The sequence below is a fragment of the Salmo salar genome, chromosome ssa06 (genome assembly GCF_905237065.1).
Source record: "Salmo salar chromosome ssa06, Ssal_v3.1, whole genome shotgun sequence".
Taxonomy (NCBI): Eukaryota; Metazoa; Chordata; class Actinopteri; order Salmoniformes; family Salmonidae; genus Salmo; species Salmo salar.
Window position 1 is genome coordinate 20380801 of NC_059447.1, and position 24357 is coordinate 20405157.

General features: G+C 44.3%; 2 protein-coding genes across 2 annotated transcripts; both read right to left on the reverse strand.

Annotated features, from left to right (window-relative positions):
* Nucleotides 1-15685: 15685 nt before the first annotated feature.
* LOC106606522 (myeloid-associated differentiation marker homolog) lies at nucleotides 15686-20027 on the reverse strand. The gene is made up of 2 exons (XM_014202782.2): nucleotides 17017-20027; nucleotides 15686-16785 (listed from the first exon to the last, which is right to left on the reverse strand). The coding sequence occupies exons 1-2, from the start codon at nucleotides 17224-17226 to the stop codon at nucleotides 16141-16143; spliced, it is 855 nt and encodes a 284-aa protein (XP_014058257.1). The 5' UTR covers nucleotides 17227-20027; the 3' UTR covers nucleotides 15686-16140.
* A 302-nt stretch (nucleotides 20028-20329) lies between these two features.
* LOC106606521 (myeloid-associated differentiation marker) lies at nucleotides 20330-23439 on the reverse strand. The gene is made up of 2 exons (XM_014202780.2): nucleotides 22795-23439; nucleotides 20330-21772 (listed from the first exon to the last, which is right to left on the reverse strand). The coding sequence occupies exons 1-2, from the start codon at nucleotides 23059-23061 to the stop codon at nucleotides 21185-21187; spliced, it is 855 nt and encodes a 284-aa protein (XP_014058255.1). The 5' UTR covers nucleotides 23062-23439; the 3' UTR covers nucleotides 20330-21184.
* Between the last annotated feature and the right edge of the window lie 918 nt (nucleotides 23440-24357).

The window sequence follows — 24357 nt, forward strand, 5'->3', positions numbered from 1 at the left end:
CCGAAGTTGGTGCCTCTCCTTGTTCGGGCGGTCGATGTCACCGGCTTTCTAGCTGCCACCGATCTACGTTTCTTTTTCTATGTTGTTCTGTCTTGATTGTACACACCTGGTTCCCATTACGTTATAATTTATTCCCTATTTAACCCTCTGGTTCCCACATGGTTTTTTGCGTGTTTGTTCTTTGTTTAGTGTTCTAGACTTCTGTGAGCTGGTGTGTTTTTCCCGGCGTGGAAATCATTGTTGTTTCTTTTCGAGTAAAGTACGTCTTTTACTCAGTTATGTGTCCTGCGCCTGACTCCGTCCTAACCGCTGCATACTGACACTTGACAAGTCTTTATGTAGCTGGTCGTGGTAGGCTCTGTTGTCTCTGCAGCGTATAGATATGTCTAGTGGCTCATGTAGACATACAGAATACAATATATTCAGACTTTCAGCTACACTCGTTTGAAGCTCGTTTTCCTTACTCTTCCATGGTAGATCTTGGGTACTGAAGATCTCCTTTATCATCACTTATAAGTAATGGTACTACTGTAGTCCTTCAGGCCATATTTCATTGTTTCATTATGTGGAGTGGTACTTCTCACAAGTTTCCAATTTTAAAGATGGACTATTCACGGAGTGGAGATTCAATCAGAGAGCACAGAGAAGCGCTTAACAATGATTTAATGAGATAATTACTTTGATTTTATTAGCTGCTTTACAAAGTGTTTTCCTCCTTTATTGGAGAGCCAAATTAATTCATGAATTGGTCATTTTAATCAATCAGTCCTCATCTGTCATGTAAATTACATTAGCTGTCAGTTAAGCACTGTTAGGTTTGAACTTGTTCAACAATAGTCATCTAAAGGCTTTTTATGAACCCAATTATAGTTAGAATATACAAATAATTACAATATTCAAATTGCCTATATTCTCTATTAGAATGTTCTGTCCCTTCATCCTCAGACATTTGAGTGACAGCTTTGTAATTTACAGTGAGGGAAAAAAGTATTTGATCCCCTGCTGATTTTGTACATTTGCCCACTGACAAAGAAATTATCAGTCTATAATTTTAATTGTAGGTTTATTTGAACAGTGAGAGACAGAATAACAACAAAAAAATCCAGAAAAACACATGTCAAAAATGTTATAAATTGATTTGCATTTTAATGAGGGAAATAAGTATTTGACCCCTCTGCAAAACATGACTTAGTACTTGGTGGCAAAACCCTTTTTGGCAATCACAGGTCAGACGTTTCTTGTAGTTGGCCACCTGTAACGGCTGTCTACGGAAGAAGTGGACCAAAATGCGGCGGAGTTAGGGTTCGTCATTTTTAATGTTACGAACACTATGCAATACACAAAACAACAAAACTGACAGCCAACACAGTCCTGTCAGGTGCAACAACAGTGACAAGAACAATTACCCACACCACACAACGGAAACGTTGGCAACTTATGTGTGACTCCCAATCAACCACAACCCTCTACAGCTGTGCTTGATTTGAAGTCACACGGCCAAAATTAAATGAAACAATAAAACACTCACTCCCTTCTGCCACGTCCTGACCCAACTACACCCTCTACTGGTCAGGACGTGACAGTACCCCCCCCCTCAAGGTGCAGACCCCGGGATGCACCTAAAAAAAGGAAAACACAAAAAAAATCCCCAACAAAAAGGAACACCTAAACAATAAGGGAGGGAAGGGAGGGTGGCTGCCGTCACCGACGGCACTGTGCTACACCCTCCCTCCCCAACCCACCTATCCTGGAGGTGGCTCAGGTGCAGGACGTGGACCTCGCTCCACCTTCGGCGTCGCCCACTCTGTTGGCGCCGATCGCTGCGCCGGGCAGACGGGCCACTCGGGCTGACCCTGGCAGACGGACCACTCTGGCTGGGTCGGAAGACATGCGGACCACTCGGGCTGGGCCGGAGGGCAGGAGGACCACTCGGGCTGGACCGGAGTGCAGGAGGACCACTCGGGCTGGGCCGGAGGGCAGGAGGACCACTCGGGCTGATCCTGACAGGCCGGGCACCCTGGCAGATCAGGGCAGGCGGGCACCTCTGGCAGAACAGGGCAGTCCGGCCACTCTGGCAGAACAGGGCAGTCCGGCCACTCTGGCAGAACAGGGCAGTCCGGCCGCTCCGGCAGAACAGGGCAGTCCGGCCGCTCCGGCAGTTCAGGGCAGTCCGGCCGCTCCGACAGTTCAGGGCAGTCCGGCCGCTCCGGCAGTTCAGGGCAGTCCGGCCGCTCCGGCAGTTCAGGGCAGTCCGGCCGCTCCGGCAGTTCAGGGCAGTCCGGCCGCTCCGGCAGTTCAGGGCAGTCCGGCCGCTCCGGCAGTTCAGCGCAGTCTGGCCGCTCCGACGACTGTTGACTGGCGGGCAGCTCCGACGACTGTTGACTGGCGGGCAGCTCCGACGACTGTTGACTGGCGGGCAGCTCCGACGACTGTTGACTGGCGGGCAGCTCCGACGACTGTTGACTGGCGGGCAGCTCCGACTCAGGATTCACCAGGCTGGGGAGACATAACGGAGGCCTGGCTCTGGGCACAGGCCCTGGACTCACCAGTCTGGGAAGGCCCGCTGGGGGCCTGGTTTGAGGAGGTGGCACAGGAGAGACCAGGGTGGAGAAACCCACTGGAGGACCGGTCCGTGGAGGAGACACGGGCTTGACCAGGATAGGGAGATCCACTAGAGGACTGGTCCGTGGAGGAGACACGGGCTTGACCCGGATAGGGAGACCCACTGGAGTACTGGTCCGTGGAGGAGGCACGGGCTTGACCAGGATGGGAAGACATGCAGGAGGCTTGGTTCTGGGCGTAGGTACAGGATGTGCAGGGCTGGGAAGACATGCAGGAGGCCTGTTTCTGGGCGCAGGCACAGTCTTTACCAGACAACCAGCACGCACCTCAGGACGAGTATGGAGAGCTGCCTCAGGTGACATCATACCCACGACACGCTCATTAGGGCGAATGCCGTACTTTATGCACCACACTAGCAGCTCTCTCATCTCTCTCTCTCCTAATTTTCCCATTAACCCCGTCACAGTCTCTGTCTCATAACCCTCGCTCACCTCCAATGTCATCCCGACTGGCTCTGGTTCCGACCTCAGCTCCACCGACTGTCCCGTGTGCCCCCCCCCAAAAAATTATTGGGGCTGCCTCTCACGCTCGTTGCGCTCTCTCTCCTCGTAGTATCGCCTCTCCGCTCTCGCCGCTTCAATCTCCCACTGCGGGAGGCGATAATCCCCAGCCTGAGTCCATGGTCCCTCTCCGTCCAGGATCTGTTCCCACGTCCATTTGTCCATAACGCAGTGGTCCTGCTGCTCCTTCCTCTTCCGCCGCTTGGTCCTGGTTTGGTGGGTAATTCTGTAACGGCTGTCTACGGAAGAAGTGGACCAAAATGCGGCGGAGTTAGGGTTCGTCATTTTTAATGTTACGAACACTATGCAATACACAAAACAACAAAACTGACAGCCAACACAGTCCTGTCAGGTGCAACAACAGTGACAAGAACAATTACCCACACCACACAACGGAAACGTTGGCAACTTATGTGTGACTCCCAATCAACCACAACCCTCTACAGCTGTGCTTGATTGGAAGTCACACGGCCAAAATTAAATGAAACAATAAAACACTCACTCCCTTCTGCCACGTCCTGACCCAACTACACCCTCTACTGGTCAGGACGTGACACCACCAGGTTTGCACACATCTCAGGAGGGATTTTGTCCCACTCCTCTTTGCACATCTTCTCCAAGTCATTAAGGTTTCGAGGCTGACGTTTGGCAACTCGAACCTTCAGCCCTCCACAGATTTTCTATGGGATTAAGGTCTGGAGACTGGCTAGGCCACTCCAGGACCTTAATGTGCTTCTTCTTGAGCCACTCCTTTGTTGCCTTGGCCGTGTGTTTCGGGTCATTGTCATGCTGGAATACCCATCCACGACCCATTTTCAATGCCCTGGCTAAGGGAAGGAGGTTCTCACCCAAGATTTGATGGTACATGGCCCCGTCCATCGTCCCTTTGATGCGGTGAAGTTGTCCTGTCCTCCTTAGCAGAAAAACACCCCCAAAGCATAATGTTTCCACCTCCATGTTTGACGGTGGGGATGGTGTTCTTGGGGTCATAGGCAGCATTCCTCCTCCTCCAAACACAGCGAGTTGAGTTGATGCCAAAGAGCTCCATTTTGGTCTCATCTGACCACAACACTTTCACCCAGTTGTCCTCTGAATCATTCAGATGTTCATTGGCAAACTTCAGATGGGCATGTATATGTGCTTTCTTGAGCAGGGGGACCTTGCGGGCCCTGCAGGATTTCCTCACCGTTCTCATGATCATTGCAACTCCACGAGGTGAGATCTTGCATGGAGCCCCAGGCCGAGGGATATTGACAGTTCTTTTGTGTTTCTTCCATTTGCGAATAATCGCACCAACTGTTGTCACCTTCTCACCAAGCTGCTTGGCGATGGTCTTATAGCCCATTCCAGCCTTGTGTAGGTCTACAATCTTGTCCCTGACATCCTTGGAGAGCTCTTTGGTCTTGGCCATGGTGGAGAGTTTGGAATCTGATTGGTTGATTGCTTCTGTGGACAGGTGTCTTTTATACAGGTAACAAACTGAGATTAGGAGCACTCCCTTTAAGAGTGTGCTCCTAATCTCAGCTCGTTACCTGTATAAAAGACACCTGGGAGCCAGAAATCTTTCTGATTGAGAGGGGGTCAAATACTTATTTCCCTCATTAAAATGCAAATCAATTTCTAACATTTTTTATATGCGTTTTTCTGGATTTTTTTGTTGTTATTCTGTCTCTCACTGTTCAAATAAATCTACCATTAAAATTATAGACTGATCATTTCTTTGTCAGTGGGCAAACGTACAAAATCAGCAGGGGATCAAATACTTTTTTCCCTCACTGCAACCGTAATTAGGATAATCACTTGAACGATGTGTCCATCGAAAATGACAGGTTTGTTCTTCAGCCTTCAAGGAAAACTATCTAGGAAATAATAATCTATTGTTTTAGAATAATTCTTTAATTTGTTCAAGGCAGCCCCATTTCTATCCATCCACTTCAATGTGACTATCAGTTACATTTTGAAATGTGTCAGTGGTTTATGTTGATATTGGGTGGGTATGACAGTGGTCGAGCTGGCCACATGAGATTTGGTTTGTGGTGCCAAGATTAGTGTGACAGGGGTTACCCAAAAAAAAGACCTCTCATTATTAGTTAACACTTCAGAAGTAGCAGCGTCAGCTTGGATTTAGGTCCCTTGCCTCCCCTTATCTTCTGGCATAATGTGGCCTGCATGGAGACAGGATGCCAGAGGAAGGTGCTACAAATAACCTTCCATGAGGCAAGTGTGTATGTGTGTGCGTGCCTGCATGTGCATGCATGCAAGTACAATTGGTTCTGAATGTGTGTGTGTGGGTAGCAAATAATAATTTGTTAAAGACACCTCATCTGTCAATAAACGTAGGTTCGACAACATCTTGATTGACAGGTTACTCACATCCTGAATGTCACAATGCTGTCTGTCTCACACAGTGGATCTGTCCAAATGAAGATGACGTCATGTGACACTGAGTGATACATCAGTCTGTCAAAGGGCATCGATTAATACGCCTACCGCGGCTCAAGTGCTTCATGGATGAATGGCTCTCCTATCCTGGGGATCCTAGAGAAATAAGATCTTAGAAGAGAGGAGGGAGACACCCTTAGTCCTGGTTGTCCCTGATTGTTATGATACTAACTAAGGTTAGTGTTAGGAGATCCATGACTACCACTTCCACACTACATCCCCAGGCTGCAGGTTTGTTTGGTGGCCATGAGGCTGCTGGTTTGCTTGGTGGCCATGAGGCTGCTGGTTTGTTTGGTGGCCATGAGGCTGCTGGCTTGCTTGGTGGCCATGAGGCTGCTGGTTTGTTTGGTGGCCATGAGGCTGCTGGTTTGTTTGGTGGCCATGAGGCTGCTGGTTTGTTTGGTGGCCATGAGGCTGCTGGTTGGTTTGGTGACCATGACTCTGCTGGTTGGTTTGGTGGCCATGAGTCTGCTGGTTGGTTTGGTGACCATGACTCTGCTGGTTGGTTTGGTGGCCATGAGTCTGCTGGTTGGTTTGGTGGCCATAAGGCCTTTCGTTGGCTTTGAGACTTTAGTTTGGGGATGCATGTTTGTAGTTTTCCTTTGTGTATGTTTATTTTTGTCACCATCTGAACAAATAATAATCCGCATGGACTGGCCAACCTAGAGGTCAAGAAGGAGCTGGCTCTGGACCTGAGGCAAGGTTGTTGTCTCCTGGGTACATGCATTCAACACCTGGTCGCATACGCTTACCTCTCACATTTATGCACACATCACGTCAGGTTACAGACCATGTAGCTAGGCCTAAGACCCCTAGACGAGTGCAGCAAAATAAAATCATTGGGCTAGTTACTGGTGTCGTAACATATGGGGGCTCGTCCGGGATGAATGTTAACAGATGTTAGCGTTTGTGGTTCACATTCGTCACTAAGGAAAAGCATTTTCTGGGAAACACTGCTCTGTGTGCGTGTGCGTGTGTGTGTGTGTGTGTGTGTGTGTGTGTGTGTGTGTGTGTGTGTGTGTGTGTGTGTGTGTGTGTGTGTGTGTGTGTGTGTGTGTGTGTGTGTGTGTGCAAGTAGACATAGGCACAAGTATGCATATTTTGTGTATGTCCCCTTATGCAGTATATATATCCGGCTTTGGCCGGGGTAGGCCGTCATTGTAAATACGAATTTGTTCTTAAATGACTTGCCTAGTTAAATAAAGGTTAAATAAAAAAAGATATATATATACATGTATGTATACACACTCATTCCACCCCTCTACATCTGCAGTAACTCCATACCTCCAGCTCTCCCCATCTCCCTCCAGACCCAGACCCAGTGTCAGTCCCCTAGTCTGCAGGTCTTGCCCTGGGTTGGTAGGTCCTGGGGAAACAGACAGCTGGCAATAATTTGTCTGGAGCCCATCAACTACCTGCAGAAGGACAGAGTTAAGGGATGACCGCAGGACCTGCTGGCTGAAGAAATCAGTCCCACTCAGACCTCTAGAACAAAGCACGTCTGTACAGCAAACCTCTGTGTATAACTGACCTCTATCATAACTGTGTGAAGTCATCTGAAATTGTAATACAAATCATGGAATGGGTAACATTTCAATATATATATATATATATATATATATATATATATATATATATATATATATATATATATATATATATATATATATATATATATATATATATATATATATATATAAAACAATAATAACTGACCTCTATCAAATAAAGGAACACACACACACTCAATGATGTGCACACACACTCACACATACTAATACACACACATACACACACGCGCACAGGAAAAACACAGTCACAGATAAACATGGGTGAACACACACAGTGTGAAAGACCGCACTGTCACCACCTCTTATAACTACCAGACAGATGGAGGTGGGATGGAGAAAATAATTGCCTCTCGCAAATCACAAAGGACAACATGACCAGCCATCAGTCATCACATCAAAACCAATCCTAGGACGGTTATTAAGTCCTGACCAAAACCCAACCATGCAATCATGAAAGCACAACCAAATAATAACTCAGTAACAAGTCTGTCTCAATACAGCACAGTGTGAGTCACTCCTCGTTCCTCTGTTGGTCATTAGTTCTATAAAAGTACTTTCTCTCATTCGTGGTGAATTTAGGATTTAGGATCTCAGGAGCCATGATAGATTCTCCTCCCTGTCTCTGCAGGCGAGGCTGGAATAAAACACTATCCTTGACTTGGTGGGTGAATCACCACAGAATGGGTAAGGCTGAGTGAACACTCACAGCCAGTCTTGTAGCAAGCTGCTGACTGCATTATTGGACGTTTGTCCTAGGTAGTTACAAGTACGGAGCAGACATAGTCATTCATCCACCAGAGGGCAAGTGATTTGATGTGCCAATTGTTTAAAAACATGTAATGACTAATTATAATTCTATGGTGCTCTGAGACATTAATAATGTAGCAATGAGCATGTTTACAGGCACAATAATAATTTGATTTTAAACTGATTATGGCAGTAGGAAGCGTATGGCAATCGTCAGGTCAAAATCGAAGTAAGCATACGCCGATTAAAATATCTAGTTTTCTAAGCAGTCTTTCCATTTATTAGGACATGTAAACAGCTTAAGCGGTGTTCCAGCAGCACAAGCCTCACTCTTACGGGTAAGTGAAGTGAGTTCAGAAAAACTGAAAATATACATCTTGGAAATAATTTTGTGCATTTATTTAAGTCCCATCAGGTAGCCTGATTTCAGATGTGTTCATGTAAACAGGATTAAAATAATTATTCTTGCAAAGCAAGACCACCTCTCTGCTGCATAGCTGACTCTCAAACTCTTAAGTCATTGGAGGACACCAACACAGCGTCTTCCACTATAATTCCAGGGAGGTAAGGTCAACACCTATTTCATTATGCTCAGGGTTGGGTAGGTTACTTTCTAAATGTTATCCGTTACAATTATTAGTTACCAGTCCAAAATTGTAATCAGTAACGTAACTTTGGATCACCCAAACTCAGTAACGTAATCTGATTACTTTCAGTTACTTTTAGATTACTTTTTCCGTAAGAGACATTCGAAGAAGAGAAAAATGAATATTATCAATTTAACATCTTTTGAAGGATAAATCAATGTTAGAGTTTACATAGCTGACCTTAAATCGATGTTGCATTTTTCCTTACGGGTTATGTAGGCTTCTTCTAACCCATTGCTTTCTACTTCAATAGAAATATTAATACAATTAGGGTATATCTTTACAATAGAAAATAAAGCCTGTCAGATTTACAGTCATTACAATTATTTAATACCCTGGGCAGTACGCATTACCCTCTGTAGCGTCTTGCAATCGGATGCCAAGCAGTTGCCATACCAAGCGGTGATGCAGCCAGTCAAGATGCTGTCAGTGGTGCAGCTATAGAACTTTTTGAGGATCTGAGGGCCCATGCCAAATCTTTTCAGCCTTATGAGGGGGAAGAGGCATGGTCGTGCCCTCTTCACGACTGTGTTGATGTGTGTGGACCATGATAGTTCCTTAGTGATGTGGACACCGAGGAACTTGAAGCTCACACCCTGCTCCACAACAACCCCATCGATGTGGATCGGGCCTTCCTGTAGTCCACGATCAGCCCCGTGTTGAGAATCAGCATGGCGGATGTTTTGTTGCCTACCCTCACCACCTGGGGGCAGCTGGTCAGGAAGTCCAGGATCCAGTTGCAGAGGGAGGTTTTTAATCCCAGGGTCCTTAGCTTAGTGATGGTGGGCACAATGGTGTTGAAAGCTGAGCTGTAGTCAAATTGGATGTATAATCTTTGCATGACGACAACAGTCGCACCATTGGAAGACATAGCTTGGACTGTAGCCTACAAAAGCCTATTCCTGCTCTTTTCCCACAATCAATGAAATGCATTTGGTGTGTCATCATAGTGGTCTCTGACTTGTGGTCAGACTCGCTCAGGCGGAACCAAACTTCATTTTGCACCTTTTTTCAATGCTGATTTGAGTATCATCGAGAAAACAGAAGGTGTCATAATGTATGTTTTCAGAAACATCCTTTCTGAATTTAAAAGTAATCCTAGAAGAAATCATGTAGTTTTTCAAAAGTATCTGTAATCTGATTACAATAATTTTGCTGATAACGTGACGGATTACAGTTACAGTTTTTTTGTAATCTGTTACATAAAATATGGGCATACAGTGCATTCAGAAAGTATTCAGACCCCTTGACTTTTTCCACATTTTGTTACGTTACAGCTTTTTTTCTAAAATAGATTAAATAAAAACATTTCCTCATTAATCTACACACAATACCCCATAATGACAAACGAAAACAGGTTTTTAGAAATACCTTATTTGCATAAGTATTCAAACCCTTTGCTATGAGACGCGAAATTGAGCTCAGGTGCATCCTGTTTCTATTGATCATTCTTGAGATGTTTCTACAACTTGATTGGAGTCCACCTGTGGTAAATTCAATTGATTGGACATGATTTGGAAAGACACACTGTCTATATAAGGTCCCACAGTTGACAGTGCATGTCAGTGCAAAACACAAGCCGTGAGGCCAAAGGAATTGTCCGTAGGGCTCTGAGACAGGATTGTGTCGAGGCACAGATCTGGGGAAGGGTACGAATAAATGTATGCAGCATTGAAGGACCCCAAGAACACAGTGGCCTCCATCATTCTTAAATGGAAGAAGTTTGGAACCACCAAGACTCTTCCTAGAGCTGGCAATCGGGGGAGAAGGGCCTTGGTCAGGGAGGTGACCAAGAACCCGATGGTCACTCTGACAGAGCTCCAGAGTTCCTCTGTGGCGATGGGAGAACCTTCCAGAAGGACAACCATCTCTGCAGCTTTCCACCAATCAGGCCTTAATGGTAGAGTGGCCAGACGGAAGCCACTCCTCAGTAATTGGCACATGACAGCCCACTTGAAGTTTGCGAAAAGGCACCTAAAGGACTCTCAGACCATGAGAAACAAGATTCTCTGGTCTGATGAAACCAAGATTGAACTCATTGGCCTGAATGCCAAGCGTCACGTCTGGAGAAAATCTGGCACCATCCCTACAGTGAAGCATGGTGGTGGCAGCATCATGGTGTGGGGATGTTTTTCAGCACCAGGGACTGGGAAAATAGTCAGGATCGAGGGAAAGATAAACGGAGCAAAGTACAGAGAGATCCCTGATAAAAACCTGCTCCAGAGCGCTCAGGACCTCAGACTGGGGTGAAGGTTCACCTTCCAACAGGACAACGACCCTAAGCACACAGCCAAGACAATGCAGGAGTGGCTTCGGGACAATCTCTGAATGTCCTTGAGTGGCCCAGCCAGAGCCCAGACTTGAAACCGATTGAACATCTCTGGAGAGACCTGATAATAGCTGTTCAGCTTGAGAGGACCTGCAGAGAAGAATGGGAGAATCTCCCCAAATACAGGTGTGCCAAGCTTGTAACGTAATACCCAAAAATACTTGAGGCTGTAATTGCTGCCAAAGTTGCTTCTGTCACGCCCTGACCTTAGAGATCCCTTTTATTCTCAATTTGGTTAGGTCAGGGTGTGACTAGGGTGGCCTAGTATGGTTCCCAATCAGAGACAGCTGTTTGTCGTTGTCTCTGATTGGGGATCATACTTAGGCAGCCCTTTTTCCCACCTTAGATTGTGGGATCTTGTTTTTGTTAGTTGCTGTGTAGCCTGCAGAACTTTACGTTCGTTTGGTATTTTGTTGTTTTGTCGGCATTCATTTTTATTAAAAGTAAAATGTTCGCCAACCACGCTGCACCTTGGTCCAATCTTTATGACGAGCGTAACAGATTCAACAAAGTACTGAGTAAAAGTTCTGAATACTTATGTTAACGGTGATATTTACGTTTTTTTTATACATATATAAGGTTGCAAAAAATATATTTTACCTGATTTTGCTTTGTCATTATGGGGTATTGTGTGTAGATTGATGAGGGGGGAAACAATTTCATCCATTTTAGAATAAGGCTGTAATGTAACAAAAAGTGAAAGGGTCTGAATACATGTAATCCATTACTCCCCAACCCTGATTATGCTGGACAGGTTCACTCAGAACACACAGGCAGCGAGGGGACAGTCAGTTTACTCTCAACCAATGACCTCCTTTGTGTCCAAAGGTTCAGGCAACTCCCTTACCCATGTAAAATGCCTCAGCATAAGTCTATCCCTACACACCAAGGGCTGTCCTGAAAACCCTTGTATCTACATTTTTGTCAATTTTGATTATTCTACATAAATTGAAAGTAGTCATTGCCCTGCATATGTTGTAAACGTTTTATGGCTCAAGGATCAATTAAAAACATACAAAACCCCGCGTCAACTTCCAAGACTCAATGATATTAGATCTGAAAACAACTGCAAAAAAATGAACTTTTTGAAGATACTAGGTTTTTTCTTTGCACACCTGCCTCCCCCACACACAGCTTCCCAGACACAAAGCTGATTTATTCGCATCAACCTGGTCCCATGGAGGTATCAGATTCAAGCTGCTGTCCACAGCATTATGTATACATGAATCAAAGTTTCCATTGACAAGTGTGCTCAAACTTCTGGACCAAAGAGGAGAGAAAGGACAGACCAAAGAGGAGAGAAAGGACGGACTAAAGAGGAGAGAAAGGACAGACCAAAGAGGAGAGAAAGGACGGACTAAAGAGGAGAGAAAGGACAGACCAAAGAGGAGAGAAAGGACAGACCAAAGAGGAGAGAAAGGACAGACCAAAGAGGAGAGAAAGGACGGACTAAAGAGGAGAGAAAGGACGGACTAAAGAGGAGAGAAAGGACGGACTAAAGAGGAGAGAAAGGACGGACTAAAGAGGAGAGAAAGGACGGACCAAAGAGGAGAGAAAGGACGGACCAAAGAGGAGCGAAAAAGAGGCCATGTCACCACATTTAGTTTCAATTTCTCTCTTGAAATAGTCTGCAGGCAGGTCTGATTATAAATGATCTGGTCCTTGGCTGCAGGCCCAGTTGTTTGACTGCCATGTATTGTGAACTTGATCGCATTTCTAAAGAAAAAAATCTGTAAAAAAATACTTTTCCCAGTAAGATAGAAGGATTCTGTCAACATTTTCTTTGAAATACTTTCAACTTTTTTTGCACATCTGAAGTCCAAGTATGCACCTTGAAAGTGTGTGCATAGTTAAGAGAAATTAAGTGCATCGATAAATCGTAATTCTTCAGTCCCAACTTATGTACCTCATAGTTTTGCTAGCTTTTTATTTCCTAGGACTATTACCTGCACTTTCTCATTCGGTGTAGCCTTCTATAGAAATAATCCAAGGTAGAAAATTCAAAGTCCAGTCAGTCACATTATGCACAAACCACAAAACCTCACTTCCCCAACATTTTGCATGTAAACTAACTGTAGCGGCTCAAACACAGCAACAACAGAAAACAACTCAGTCTGTCGATTCAGAAGAACAGCAATAGTTGACAGGAGAGCTTGCAAGCACTTCATTGTACTGTGTACATTTCACTGAATCCTGTGCATATGACAAATTATTTTTTATTTGACAATAGACAATGCTGCAATGACAAGCCCTTGTCTCTCTAATGGCAGCTAAGTATTCATATATTCAAAATCTATCTTTGCTCCAGACTGGTTTATACATCAAATTTAATGAAACTTTTCAGAAGTACAATGAGAGTCTGATGAGAGGATTTTTTTATTCTCAGTCATGCGATTGACGCTCACGCTTCAGCAGACAGAAGTTACAACTGTGAAATCTGTCACTTCTTTTTATTGAACAAAATTCATTATCACTTCTGCTATTTTCAAGTTGGTTACGTTGATCAGTAGGTCCATTGTTATTGAGTCATGAACTACAAATGACAACACAGCCTAGCAACCCACATCAACACAACCTTTGGGTAATGATTAACTTGATCACACCAGGGGGAATGACGTGAACCAGTAGGACTGTTGCAGATAGACAATGACAAGAACTGACACGATTCCCTTTTCTTAATGATAGGTTTTACACAATCTACAGTTGAAGTCGGAAGTTGACATACACCTTAGCCAAATACATTTAAACTCAGTTTTTCACAATTCCTGATATTTAATTCTAGTAAGAATTACAGTCTTAGGTCAGTTAGGATCACCACTTTATTTTAAGAATGTGAAATGTCAGAATAATAGTACAGAAAACCATTTATTTCAGCTTTTATTTCTTTCATCACATTCCAAGTGGGTCAGAAGTTTACATACACTCATTAGTATTTAGTAGCATTGCCTTTAAATTGTTTAACTTGGGTCAGTCATTTTGGGTAGCCTTCCACAAGCTTCCCACAATAAGTTGGGGGAATTTTGGCCCATTCCTCCTGACAGAGCTGGTGTAACTGAGTCAGGTTTGTAGGCCTCCTTGCTCGCACACACATTTTCAGTTCTGCCCACAAATTTTCTATGGGATTGAGGTCAGGGCTTTGTGATGGCCACTCCAATACCTTGACTTTGTTGTCCTTAAGTCATTTTGCCACAACTTTGGAAGTATGCTTGGGGTCATTGTCCATTTGGAAGACCCATTTGCGACCAAGCTTTAACTTCCTGACTGATGTCTTAAGATGTTGCTTCAATATATCCACATAATTTTCCTTCCTCTATTTTGTGAAGTGCACCAGTCCCTCCTGCAGCAAGGCACCCCCACAACATGATGCTGCCACCCCCGTGCTTCACGGTTGGGATGATGTTCTTCGGCTTGCAAGCCTCCCCCTTTTTCCTCCAAACATAACGATGGTCATTATGGCCAAACAGTTCTATTTTTGTTTCATCAGACCAGAGGTATCAAGTCTGCCCAAATGTGCCTAACTGGTTTATTGATACATTTTCAAGTACATAACTGTGCAGTCTCCTCAAACAATAGCATGGTTTTATTTCACAGTAATAGCTACTGCAAATTGGACAGTGCAGCTAGATTAACAATATTTTAAGCTTTCAGCCCATATAAGATACGTCTATGTCCTGTGAAATGTTATTGTTACTTACAACGTCATGCCAATCACATTAGCGCATGTTAGCTCAACCGTCCCGAGGGTGGGACACCGATCCCAAGGCATCTGGCAGAAGTAAATTAATCCACAAACACGAATATCAGTTTGTATATATCTTATATGACTGTGTTTTCATGAATTTGAGGATATAATCGCCAAGCCCATTCAAAAGCTGACAGAATGAAGTGTCTACGGATGCCTCCGAAATGGCACCCTACTCCCTATATAGTGCACTACTGGACATTTTGAATGCACCCTATGTCTGCATCTGAAAGATGGTACACTTCAATGGAGAAGGTCTCCTGTCCTGGCACAAACTTTCTCTGATTACCTCTCCATATTCTATGGGCTTCTAAGAAAAGGTCAACATCATAACGAAAGATCAGTTCCTGAGTTGAGTCCCCTTCCAACTCCAGTCTTTTAAAAATAACTAAACCTGCGGTTCTCAAATTCTCTCCTCAGGGACCCCCAGCTGTTCCAAAGCTACCACACCTGATTCAACAACACCTATGGAATTTTAACAGTATATGGCTAACCAGAATAAATAGCTCTCTCTGGTTATTCAAAGGGTTCTTTGTAGAACCTTTGAGATTGAGAAAGGTTCTTAATTTAATATAGCCATTTGCCATAAAGGTTCTATAAATAACCATTAAAAAGGGTTCTTTATAGCACCAAAAAGGGTTGTAATGATAGCGGAACCCTTTTTGGTGCTATGTAGAACTATTTTTAAAGTTATTTTTAGAACCTTAGGAAAGGTTTCTTTATATTTTATGGTTCCATTTATAACCTTATGAGCATGGTTCTTTATAGAACCTTCAAAAAAAGGGTTCTATATAGTACCAAAATAGGATATACTATCGTTATGAGCCAATAACTCTTATTTGGCACTATATACTGTAGAACCATTTGTTTTTAGTGTGCAGTCCACATAGCACTTCAGCAGCTAATCAACTATCTGGCAGTTAGTGAGCCAACTAGCAGTACAACAAAAGAACATGTCTAACAACCAAGAAAGAAGTGATCAACATGAATATAAGATCACAAATCCTTTGCAATTGGCAGAATCTATATTGCTGCTAGTGCTTTTGGCCCAACGGAACAGTTACACATATCATGATGCCATATTAGACATTCATATTGTATTTGCATCAGGATCCAAAGTTCCGTAACTGTAATTTCTATGAAGTCGATACGATCAATCATTAACTCAGCTTCCTACTGCACACTTTAATAACTGCAAGTGATAAACAGTGTGTCCTTGCCTGTAGAATCCTCATCTGCAATAAGAGTTCATTTACAGTGTCATAGGAATAACTAAATATCTTCCATATGTCTGAGGCAAAAGACATCAGCAAATGTTCTGCAAATGTTCTTCTTCCAAGCTCTCAGTCATTGATTTGAAAATAAACTCTTCATTCTCTAGAAATGTAATGGATCTTTTCAACCATGTGTGGAGGATCAAGATTACCAACGTGCTGGAGTTTCTTATTCAGTAAACAGTTTTTTCTCCATGCAATATGATAGTGTGTCAGTCATTGATCGGTTCTGGAAAAGTTGGAGTGAAGTTTCCTGAGAATCTGGCCTATTCCTCATCCCATGTGAAGAAGACCACCTTTATCGAGTAGATCGTATCCAAAATATAGATCACCAGGTTGATCACGGTCATGAACGTCACCACAACCAGATCGTCCCAGGGACAGTGGGAACACGGAACGGGCCGGGGGTTGTTCTCGAAACCATACAGTGGCCAGATGACCGTGGCAGTCATGTACATCATGGTGGCCAGAATATTATAGACCGTGAGCAGTTTGTCAAACGAGAAGGGGAACAGCGACAGCAGCTGACCGACGGTGAGAAAGATGATGACGAGTGCGAAGATGAAGCAGAGGGAATAAACCGCCACGCACCACTGCAGTCCCGGATTAAATGAAAACCTTGCCGGATCCAGCGACGTGAAGATAATACAGGCCACCAGAGTCTCGAGGATCTTGAGGAGGCCCGGGACAGTGGACAGGAAGCCACTGATCTCACCACCGGGTCGGAGGCGGGCCAACACCACCTCGCCAACGTACACTCCGAAACAGAGTAGGGAGATGACGGTGGCGGCGATCTGGCGGTAGCAGGTGGGGCAGGTGAAGAAGGTGGGGTAGATGATGGAGGAGGTGAAACACATTAGTGCAGCCAGCATGGCGAAGGCCGTGGTGAAGTCATCCCAGGAGATGGGCACCTTGAGATGATGAGGAGGGGAGATGTGAGGACGTGTTATTTCTAGGGCCAAGAGTTTTCCTGAAAAATGTGTTTTCCCAAAAAACGTGCACCTACATCTACTACTGCTTTACAATATAAATAGACATTAGAAATATATAAGACAGATACACATAAGCTACGATACACGTAAGCCACAAATTCCCCTCCCACCAATCTATTCCATCAAATCCAGACAGTAAACATCCCCCACCTTGGCACTGAAGCGGGTGAACTCCATGATGAGGATGAAGAGGGAGAAGAAGCAGCAGAAGCACCAGGTGAACATGCACCAGTCCCAGTGTGTGGAGAGCACATGGCCTGCCGAGGCCACCAGACTGAAGGAGATACAGGTGAGGACCACCTCCAACATACGGATGATTCCCACTGGCAGGGTGAGAGACCTCAGGTCCAGGTTCACCATGATGAGATAAGGATCTATCTAGGGACTCTGGGTGACTGTTCACTCACCAAGGGTTCCTTGACTTTTTGTTTGGCTAAAGTTTCTCTTTTTCCTCTCTCTTTCTTCTGGCTAATGTTCTTCTTTCTGTCTCTCTCCTTTGCTCGCTTTTACCAAATGCACATATTTCACATTTGAATGAATCACTGATTAAATTAACTGTGTTCAATTACTGTTGCCCTCTTAAAGTCTTATATTCTCCTCTTCATGGAGCTCACCCAGTAATTTTCTGCTGTGTCACTCTCTTTTCTCCACTGTGTCACATTGACATCTCCACTCCTCCTCTCTCTCCTACCGTCTTTGTCTCTCTGTGCATTCCCCTGCCGACTAAGGACCTTCCAGTAAAACACTACAATTCCAAGGGAGGTAAGACCTTCTCTCGTTCCTGCCTTATCCAAGTCTCCTTCCCAATGCTGTAGAGACCAGAGCATGCCTGTGTCAAGCCAAACTCCTCCCGTGTTTATGATGGTGTGTAGCCCATAGAAATAGAGTGAATAGAACGGGCCTCCCCATTCATGTCAATGATTGCGGCCATTGCGAGTGTACACAGGCTAGGTTGAAGATAACAGAGGTTAAGATAGCTTAATAATTAAATGCAAAGCGTTAGAAATTAACAAATTCATTGCACCAGCGCCGGAATGAAAATGACTGGGAGAGAATGGTAGCAGTACAGAAAGTTCACCATCAAAGTGGAAAATAAACACAACGGAGATGAATTTCAGACTATTACTCCGCAAACAAATAGATGAACTGTTTTACTGTCATTTTATTCATTTGAACATTTTTAAAGTTGTCTACAGCCACTTTATAACATGATTTCCCGACCACTGGTCATGTTTTCAATGCTAATCCTATAGAATCAGTCCAACACTCAGCATGGAATTGTTACATTGTCCTAACCTGTATTTTTTTAAACTAGCCCATAGGAGCAAAGCAGGAAGTAAAATCAGGAAGTGTACCAATCTGTGCTGTGATTTGTGAAATCAACTGACATAAAAAAAACATTCCATTGCACGAGCCACATCAGTTAGCATCATTTAAATGAACACTCTACATTACCTTGGAAATAATTGCATCACAATACCAGGCAGCCATTGCAAGTGTACCCATGAGTTTAGAGGTTCCAAGCCCTTTCTGTTCATTCTATTTCTATGGTGTATCCTGTCCTCTCTTGGCTTAATTGCACGTTTTACGACCCAGACTCAAGGCGCTCATTGGACGCCTGTCCAGTCTTATCTGGCTCGCCCATGCCACACATGATGGACTCTGGTCTCTGTCAAAGGTAAACTTCAATACTGACCCAATCCCTGGGAGTGGGACCATATCAGACCTGGGTTCAAGTAAGATTTGAAATCTTTAACATACTTTGAGCATTTGATTGAGTCTGCTTGGAAAGCCAGATGGGCGGGGTTTGCACCTTTGGGACTATTCTATTGGATCCATTGTGTCAGGTAAGCTCAGTCAAGCACAGCTACAGTATTTGAAAGATTCCAGATACTATTTGAACCTAGCTCTGGTCCAAGTGCACATCCCCCAACCAGGGAAACCCATGCTTGTGAAGTAACCTCACGTTTGTTCAGTTCAATGTTCCTAACTTGACTTAAGCTCTTTTTTGACACTTGATGGCTATTGACTAATATCCTCATCCATGTTCTTGAGAAAGGGAGAGAAAGAGATGGAGGGAAGGGGGAGGAGTGGTAGGCAAAGGATTTGTAGAAGAAGTATTCTGTTCCCACTGAAAATGGAAATCGAATAGTGTTCTGGTTGATAAAGAAAATATGATATCAAATCAAACTTTATTTGTCACATGCGCTGAATACAACAAGTGTAGACCTTACCGTGAAATGCTTACTTACTTATATGCATACTACTGCCCCAGTTCAGAGTGTACCATACCAACTTTGAATGTAACACTCTAGATTTTTGGACTCATTTACAAAATGTATTACATTTGGATTCACTGGTGCCACTAAGGCAGTTTAACACAATAATGAGACATGAGTTCACCGAGGTGTACAATTGTTTTGATTGATTGACTCTATTGCCAATGTTTGTCTATGGAGATTGCATGGTTGTGTCAACAGCAGCAGCTGTCTCAGGTGAAGGACAATGATTCCTTTAAATATTGTCAGTGCATTGCCTAACTCCCTCTTTACTGTTATATACCCTCATATTATTCTTCCTTCTCCTCTCTCTATATACTTCTCCTTCTCTTTCTATCTCACTCTCACTCTCCCTCTTCTCTCTCTATTTCTCTCTCTTTCTCCCACTCTCACTTCTCCCTCTCTCTATCTCTGCCTCATCCATTTTTCACTTTTACCTCCTTCTTGATCTGTGCCAAGGAGACAGCAGCAACACAACTTCATTTCTCTTTTGAACAAATCAATAATCCCCGTCGAAGGTTGCAAGACAGAAGAAAAGATGTGGACATAAAAGACCTTGACTTCATTACCATAATCGGATCAGGAACCTCCATCATTCTGCTGGCTTCTGTTTTGGAACAATGATTCTTCATTTGTCACTTAACTTAATTTCTCTCATGAAGAAAGGAATAACCCCTGCCATATGTATCACAAAACATAGTGTGGGCATGAGAGACCTTGACATCATTATCATTAACAGATCACCAACCACAATTATTCTGCTGTCTTTTTACAAATTATAATTAGTTTAGCAGCCTCAGAATGGCCCAATATGTTCCCTATCAAATCGAATCTGTGGTAAGCCACGGTCCGTGAGGGATTCAGATGCTGCATGTGTAAGAGAGTGATGTCATCCAGGTGGGACGGAGCGGAGTGTGGTTGAGACTTATCTCGCTGTCGGCTTCCCCACCGCACTCAGCAAACACAGAAAGAGACATGAAAGCAAAGTCCAGGGCTGGACCTCGACATCCCACGCCATTTCATCCAATGGGCCTCTGATAGCAGACACACCCCAGCAAACAGAGAGAGGGAGGGAATGTTGCTGAATGTCCTTTCCCAGCGTTGTAGAAACAGAATAGGTGTTACAGTAAATACATACACTAATGCAGTGAGGCCAAAACATATGATTCTTATGGACTTTTAAGCAAATGTTTTCTTTCTTTTATTGTTATATAACATTATTAAAACAATTTAGTCATATCAGCTAAATGTCAAAAGTTATGTTTCACTTATTCAGATTCATGTTTGAGCTGAATTCTGTCATATCTGTCTGGACTGCATGTTTGTCAGGATTAAAGTAGGTACAGTAGACGCACAAAGAGAGAGAGAGAGAGAGAGAGAGAGAGAGAGAGAGAGAGAGGCCTAGATTCAATCAGTTCCACGTTAACCCGTGATAACCGACGACTGCATAGCAGATCTGTTTTTATTTGGGCCATGACAAAGGTGTAACATCGTTGGAGCTGTCAAATCAGTAAAAACAATTATCTGCTATGCAGTTGTGGGTTATCGGGGGTTAACGCTGAACTGATTGAATCAAGGCCAGAGAGACAGAGATGAAATGGAGAACAGAATGAGAGAATAAAATGAACAAATCAAGAACAGCTCTTTGATCTTTCTATTCACTTTGATTACAGCCCATGTGGACTGCATAGGGCGCACTGCATAGTTCCTTGTGTATTTTAAAGACGGGAAGACAAAATATACATTGAATCTACGTACGGATCCAAGCATTCAGAACATTCTTATCCACCTCATGGTTTGTGAATTGCTAGCAGTATTATAACCCCATTTTATCATTCACAAAAATGTAATCTTGCCAAGTAAAACGGTTATTATCCACCATACAGAGACATTCTCCCAATACGAATTAGTGTTCCAAAAAAACAGCATGGTTACAGTTTGCTGTATTCATACAAAAGCAAAGTTCAGTCTATTGTTTAAGATCCGGCACTGTGTTTCAGGGCCAGTTCTCAGGTTGGGTAAGGTGGGTGACCTTTGACCTAAGCCGGGGTGACGAAGAACACCAGCTTGAAAGAGTAGACCGTGTCCACAATGTAAACCACAAGGTTGAAACAGGTCATGAATGCCACTACGACCAGGTTATCCCAGTAGCAGGAGCGGCCACACCCGCTGGGTCTGCTGTGGTTGTTCTGGAAGCTATAGAGAGGCCATATCACCACACACGTCATGTACATCAGCACGGCCAGCACGTTGTAGCCCGTCAGCACCTTGTCGAACGGGAACGGGAAGAGCGACAGCAGGCGGCAGATAGTAAAGAGGATGATGATGAGGGCGAAGATGAAACATAGCGAATAGACCGCCACGCACCACTGGAGCCCTGGGAACCGCGAGTAGAGGCCATGGTCCAGAGAGATGAAGATGATGCAGGCCACGAAGGCCTCGAGGACCTTGAGGAGGCCCGGGACGGTGGAGAGGAACCCGCTGATCTCGCCGGGTTTGGCCCGGGTCAGGCCCACCTCCGTGGCGTACAAGATGAAGGCCAGACAGGAAGTGACGGTGGCGGCGATCTGCTTCCCGCATGAGGCACAGGTGAAGAAGGTGGGGTAGATAATGGAGGCAGCCAGCACCTGTTAAAGCCCAAGACAATAGATGATGATGATGGATGAATAACAGCAATGGAATAGGATAAACAACATCAGAGTTTGAAGACAATAACATGGAATGTCAGTGGACTTAATTGACTCATTAAAGTTGTCAAAGTGCTATGGGTGTCACCTGATACTTCCACTTCATCTACTACCAATGTAGCTCCTACTCAATAAATCATTCCAAAATGTTGGCAAAGCTACAGGAATTCCAACGCACTCCTTAATGGTTAAAGCCTTTCCTTTTATTGCATTTATCCAATTTCCTCACTGATCTGACTAGAGAGGTGATATATGGACTGCACTAGAAAATACGATAGATTAGCTGCCTTGCTGTTGTGACATACTGAAGATGAGATCATCACTTTGATCAATAACTCGTTCTAGTTCAGTGGAACTAGCAATTAGAAACGACTATTACTACATCAGTATCTGCTGGCATCTATGTCTCAGTTTAAGTTCATTCGCGATTAGTGTGAGAGTAAGTGTACGTACACGACTAGCGATTGCTGCCATTATTGGATCGACCATCAATTCTAAGTGGTACTAAAATATTTCATGTTTCATTTAACCACTTTGTTCATGTACCGTATGATAACAACAACTGGCTGTTCAAGGTCCAGTGCTGATCCTCACTCTATATAAGCTCATAATATATATGTAAAAAAGTAAGTAGCCTTATCTCAGTCAGAACGGCCCATAGGTGCTGGAACCTAACTCCTGTTTCTGAAGCATGAAGCAGTGTGATGTACAAGTACACCTCCTCGAACAGAAGTCTAGTCTATGGCAGGGAAGAGTGATGTGTAATTTCCCAAAAATCACCTTTTAATTGATTTTCAATTACACAAAAGTAAACTACACACATCCATCTCTACTCTAGTTTTGAATGCTTATATTGTCTCAATGTAACTGTCACACATTGACACTAATATGTAGGTATGTTATCTGGATTCTACCCCTTATAGTCTAACCCACAGACAAAAGACACCGTGGAAGTTACCCACCATGAGCGTGGACAGCATGGCAAAGGCGGTGGTGAAGTCATCCCAGGAGATGGGCACCCGGGCATGGAGGGTGGTGAACTCCATGATGAGGATGAAGAGGGTGACGAAGCAACAGAAGACCCAGGTGAACATGCACCAGGCCCAGTAGGATGAGCCGATGTGACCCACCGAGGCCACCAGGCTGAAGGAGATACAGGTGAGGACCACCTCCAGCATTCTCACAATGCCCACGGGTACCGTCAGGGTCCGCGTGTCCAGGGTCACCATGGCGACGCTAGTTCTGGTCAGATCCGGCTGTCGAGTACAGTACTGTACGGCAGTTGTACCTTTTAACCTACCCAAACCGATTGTTTTTGTTTTCTCACCAAGTTTGTTTTTCCTGTTGATCTCTTTGCACTCTGATCTCTCTTCCACTTCTTTGGACAGCTCTCTCTCTCTGAGCTCTCCCTGCCTCCTCTCCCTGACTTGACTCGAAAACTATTATTTCTCTACTTGTCACACCTCTCTCTGACACTCTCTGTCAGTCTCTTCAGGCTTCTGTCTTCTTCTCTTCCTCTCCTCTTCCTGTATACGATCCCCTGTAAAGTCTGGACTGCTCTGACAGGGCCACGGTACTGTAGGAATGCAGAGAAGGGTGTAGACTGCCTGCCACTCCCTCTGCTACCTTATCAGGCCTTCCTCAAATGCTGAATGTTTGAGTATAGGCTTTGTGTGTGTGTGTGTGTGTGTGTGTGTGTGTGTGTGTGCGTGCGTGCGTGCGTGCGTGCGTGCGTGCGTGCGTGCGTGCGTGCGTCAAGCCCCGGATGTCAATGTTGTGTGATTATGAAATAGGGTGTAGTCGGTCACCCTTATCAGTAAAAGTGAATAATACCTCAGTTATTTAAGTAGTACATATACTGAGCTGATCTTGCTGTGTATTATACCATGTACTGTAGCCTACTGTATAATGTATATGATACGATATACTTCATTGTCCAGTTACATTCATTTCATGACGTCAGCATACAAATACACAAACACAACACAATATATTACATGCAGTACAGAAACACTGGAAAGCACACAAGTCACACATTTATATTTTCACATATTCAAAGTCTCTGCAGCCTACTGTCCGACCATGTATTGTGCCTACATCTGTCCTATGTCTCACTGTTCAGCATCATACATCTGTCCTATGTCTCACTGTTCAGCATCCTACATCTGACCTATGTCTCACTGTTCAGCATCCTACATCTGTCCTATGTCTCACTGTTCAGCATCCTACATCTGTCCTATGTCTCACTGTTTAGCATCCTACATCTGTCCTATGTCCCACTGTTCAGTAGCCTGATGGCTGATGGAATGAAACTTGCCCTGTTCCTATTCTTGCTGAACAGTGGGACCCGTAATCTCCTTCCGGAGGCCAGCAGCTCAGAACATTGGGTAAGATTGTGTGTAGAGTCCTTTATGATGTGCTTGTCCTTGTCTATCATAGAGGCCCTGAAGCCCCCTGCACTGCAATCCACAGAGCTTGGACCCCAGGTATACAGTCCTCCTGAGGATACCCATATTAGCCACTGA

Coding starts and splice junctions, on each gene's coding strand:
- LOC106606522 (XM_014202782.2), bottom strand. CDS start 17,226: ATGGTGAACCTGGACCTGAGGTCTCTCACCCTGCCAGTGGGAATCATC. Junction 16,786..17,016: donor TCACCCGCTTCAGTGCCAAG/GTGGGGGATGTT, acceptor CATCATCTCAAG/GTGCCCATCTCCTGGGATGA.
- LOC106606521 (XM_014202780.2), bottom strand. CDS start 23,061: ATGGTGACCCTGGACACGCGGACCCTGACGGTACCCGTGGGCATTGTG. Junction 21,773..22,794: donor CCATGCTGTCCACGCTCATG/GTGGGTAACTTC, acceptor GGGCTTTAACAG/GTGCTGGCTGCCTCCATTAT.